This window comes from Garra rufa, chromosome 16 (genome assembly GCF_049309525.1).
Source record: "Garra rufa chromosome 16, GarRuf1.0, whole genome shotgun sequence".
NCBI classification, from domain to species: domain Eukaryota; kingdom Metazoa; phylum Chordata; class Actinopteri; order Cypriniformes; family Cyprinidae; genus Garra; species Garra rufa.
The window spans coordinates 17,595,824-17,599,506 of NC_133376.1; the positions used below are offsets into that span (position 1 = coordinate 17,595,824).

Genomic DNA, 3,683 nt, shown 5'->3' on the forward strand with positions numbered 1-3,683 from the left:
CTACACGTAAATTAAACAATGGCGCCCTCATGTGACAGTTCAATGAGCAGACATACTGTCTAAATTAGCCTTTCATACAAAATCAAAGAATTAAAATGCATGTAATTTCCTCACCTCATGTTGTTCCAAACCCATATGATTTTCTTACCTATGCAAAAAAAAAAATATATATATTTGGCAGAATATTAGGGACTGACACCTTCAATCACTATCCACTTCAATTGCAATCGTAGACTCCACTGAAATTTAAAGACAGAAAACACCATATAAATAAAATAAAATAAAAGACAGAAGAGGGCAGATTCCAAGATTCCATACTAATTTATTATGATTTTACAGTTGGAGCAGTAATTGTCGTAAATATACTCTAATACACAATGCAATGAAATGCAAAATTTAAAATACAGGTAAAACACTAGACAGATAGATAGATACAGTTAAGCTCAAAAGTTTACATACACCTTGCAGAATCTGCAAAAATGTTAATTATTTGACCAAAATAATAGGGATCATACAAAATGCATGTTATTTTTTATTTAGTACTGACCTGAATGAGATATTTCACATATATAACGTCTATATATAGCCTACATGAGAAAATAATAGCTGAATTCATTAAAATGACCCTGTTCAAAGTTTACATAGGCCTACACTTGATTCTGTGTTGTTACCTGAATGATCCACAGCTGTTTTTTTTTTTTGTTTTTTTGATAGTTGTTAATCCCTTCTTTGTCCTGAACAGTTAAACTGCCTGCTGTTCTTCAGAAAAATCCCACAAATTATTTGGGTTTTCATCATTTTTGTTTATTTGAACCCTTTCCAACAATAACTGTATGACTTTGAGATCCATCTTTTCACACTGAGGACAACTGAGGGACAGACAAGGGACTTATAAACAACTATCACTTAAAAAAAAAACTGAATCATTCACATAACAACAGAGTATTAAGAATCAAGTATATGTAAACTTTTTTTTTAATTTCAACTATTATGTTCTCGTGTGGACTACATGTCTTCCATATGAAATATCTTATTCAGGTCAATACTAAATAAAAAATAACATGCATTTTGTATGATCCTCTTATTTTGGTAAAATATTTAACATTTTTGCAGATTCTGCAAGGTGTATGTAAACTTTGACCTCAACTGCACAAGTTTTTTTTTTTTTTTTGTGGCTTGAACTAAATGTGTTTATAATTCAAATATACAAACCTACCATGAGAAAAACTCAAGTCCCGTTATGTCCTATTTGGATATGAATACACGATACAGGCTATAAATACGGGAAACATTATAAAAGCTACAAATAACTTATTATAAAGTGCCATCATGGCATTAAATGTGTCATAAAGTATGCTAACATACATTACTTGAGTCCGAGGAAAGAAAGTCTACGCTACTGAGGTAAAATCTCTCATCAAAATTCATTCACATTCCTACTTCTTCATATTTCCATTTGCAATCACCAAGCCTTTGTCTTCGACAGGAAATAAAAAAATCCATCATTTCCAGTGACAATAGAAGCAATAAGTTTAACTCAGTGTGTAGCCGTCAGTGCTTATTACCCGAAATCATTTTAATTGGCCTCGGGAGGATCGCGACAGGCGAAATTAAACGCTGTCAGTCAGCTGGGGACGGCACCTGTCAATCAAAACGTCCGTTATAAAGTCGCTCTGCTTTCTCGCCGTCTAGTCAAACGCGGGAAGAGAGCGCGGGGACTCATCGATTCCACAAGTGCGCGGAGTGAGAGAAAATTTCGTTCTCTCTGCACATACTGCCGAATTTGGCTTCATTTTCTAATTAACCACAGAGGAAATGGATAAATTACCTGCTATGAATATCAGCGCTGGAAACAGTTCCGTGGATAGACGCTCGTTTCTAGAGAGAAGCGGATATCAGCACCTGGATCACGGAGATCTGAGGGTTTTGATTCCAGTGGTGCTAGGAGTCATCTGCGTCCTGGGTTTCACCGGGAATGTAACGGCTATAGGGGTCCTGATCACCAACGCGCGTAAAAGTAAGCTGTCCATAATCAACGCTCTCATCCTCAACCTCATGCTAGCTGATGGTCTGGTCCTGGCTTTTGCTGTTCCCTTCAAAGCCACTGCTTATTCCCGTGCCAGCTGGACCCTGGGATTGTTTGTCTGCAAGACCTGCGACTGGTTCTTGCACTCCTGCATGGCTGCAAAGAGCTTTACCGTGGCCATCATGGCCAAAGCTTGCTACAGGTATGTCAGTAACCCCACCAAGCAGGTAAGCATCCGTTTGAAGACTATCCTGGTAGTCCTACTCTTTACATGGCTCATGGCGTGCGTGGTCCCCATTCCACAGTGGCTTTTTTCCACCCTGCAACGAGAAGCCAACGGAATGATTTGTGTTCAAGCTGTTCCAGTCGATGCCCATGACTTCATGTCCGTGTATGTCAAAGCATACCCTCTCCTGGCCTACTGCACACCTCTGAGTTTCGCCCTGCTTTATTTCTGGAAGGCGTATGGACGATGCCAACGCAGGAGTAGCAAAACCCAAAACCTGCGGACGCAGATTCGATCTCGCAAACTCACCCTGATGCTGTTCAGCCTGACAGTGGCCATGGCCACCATGTGGCTCCCGCAATGGGTGTCCTGGGTTTGGATGCGGCACGCGTTAGAGACCGATGGTGCCTTCCCTCCAGTCCTCTTCACTCTCTCCGCCCAGCTCCTCATGTTCTCCATCTCTCTGGTCAACCCTCTCATCGTTCTCGCCCTCTCTGAAGAGTTCAGGGACGGCTACATTGGCTTGTGGCGAAGACTCACTCTGCGCAAACAACAGCCGAAACAACACAAGCCAGGTCCGCACACCCCAACTGCCCCAAAGTCACCCACCCCAAGACCTGAAACTTCAGCCCACCTTCCTCCACACCAGCCTGGGCGAACAGAGGAGCAAACGCCTGAGAAGCAACCAGACCAGAGTGGAGGACAGCAGGAAAGCCCGACCAACAAAGATGGAATAGTACTGCAAGATGTAGAGCAGTTCTGGCAGGAGAGAGAAACCGCCTCCCAGTCACAGGAAAATGATCCTGTGCCCTGGGAACATCAGGATCCAAAGGAGGGAAAACAGTAAGGAAGTGATAATCCCTATTCTTTTACATTTCATCAATGTGGAAGAATAAAAAAAAAAAAAACACAACAGATCAGACCTCACCTGAACTTGGTCCCCTTATTGTGACTAATCAATGATGGATATGGTTTTAATTTGTTTTTGTGTTTGTGTTTAACTCTTCTTAACATGATAAAAAGTGCTAAAGCTGGTTTGATATCATTTATCAGTATATGGAAATGTTTTGTATTGTATTATGTATTATATATTAAAATGAGTAGCGGTAACACTAAAGAAACTAGTGTGTGGTGATGTCATGTGCGTACAGATTCACCAAGACAATAAAAATGCCGAAAAGCTGTGAATAGCTCTCTCCTGCCTATGGTATTGTTAAAAATAGATGTTGACATCAACTTTTATTAATATAGATTTGCCCCTTTTTACACATTTATGGAAATGAAAATGAATAAATATGCTATAAAGAAAGTATTTGTGTAAAATAAATGTATATATAGATTACCTACAACGGAGCAGTGTTGTTTTTGTGGTCTGCTTTGAGCTGTTATACATTTCACACATCTGTAAAATGTAAAACCGAATCAGAGGAG

General features: G+C 40.1%; 2 protein-coding genes across 2 annotated transcripts in view; one reads left to right on the plus strand and one right to left on the minus strand.

The window, feature by feature from the left end:
* The window catches only part of igfbp7 (insulin-like growth factor binding protein 7), a 380,063-nt gene that overhangs the window by 245,916 nt on the left and 130,464 nt on the right, over window positions 1-3,683 (minus strand). The gene's annotated exons all lie outside the window — the stretch shown is intronic.
* Window positions 1,720-3,553, plus strand: LOC141288979 (G-protein coupled receptor 151-like). The gene has a single exon (XM_073821175.1). The coding sequence runs from the start codon at window positions 1,816-1,818 to the stop codon at window positions 3,097-3,099; it is 1,284 nt and encodes a 427-aa protein (XP_073677276.1). The 5' UTR covers window positions 1,720-1,815; the 3' UTR covers window positions 3,100-3,553.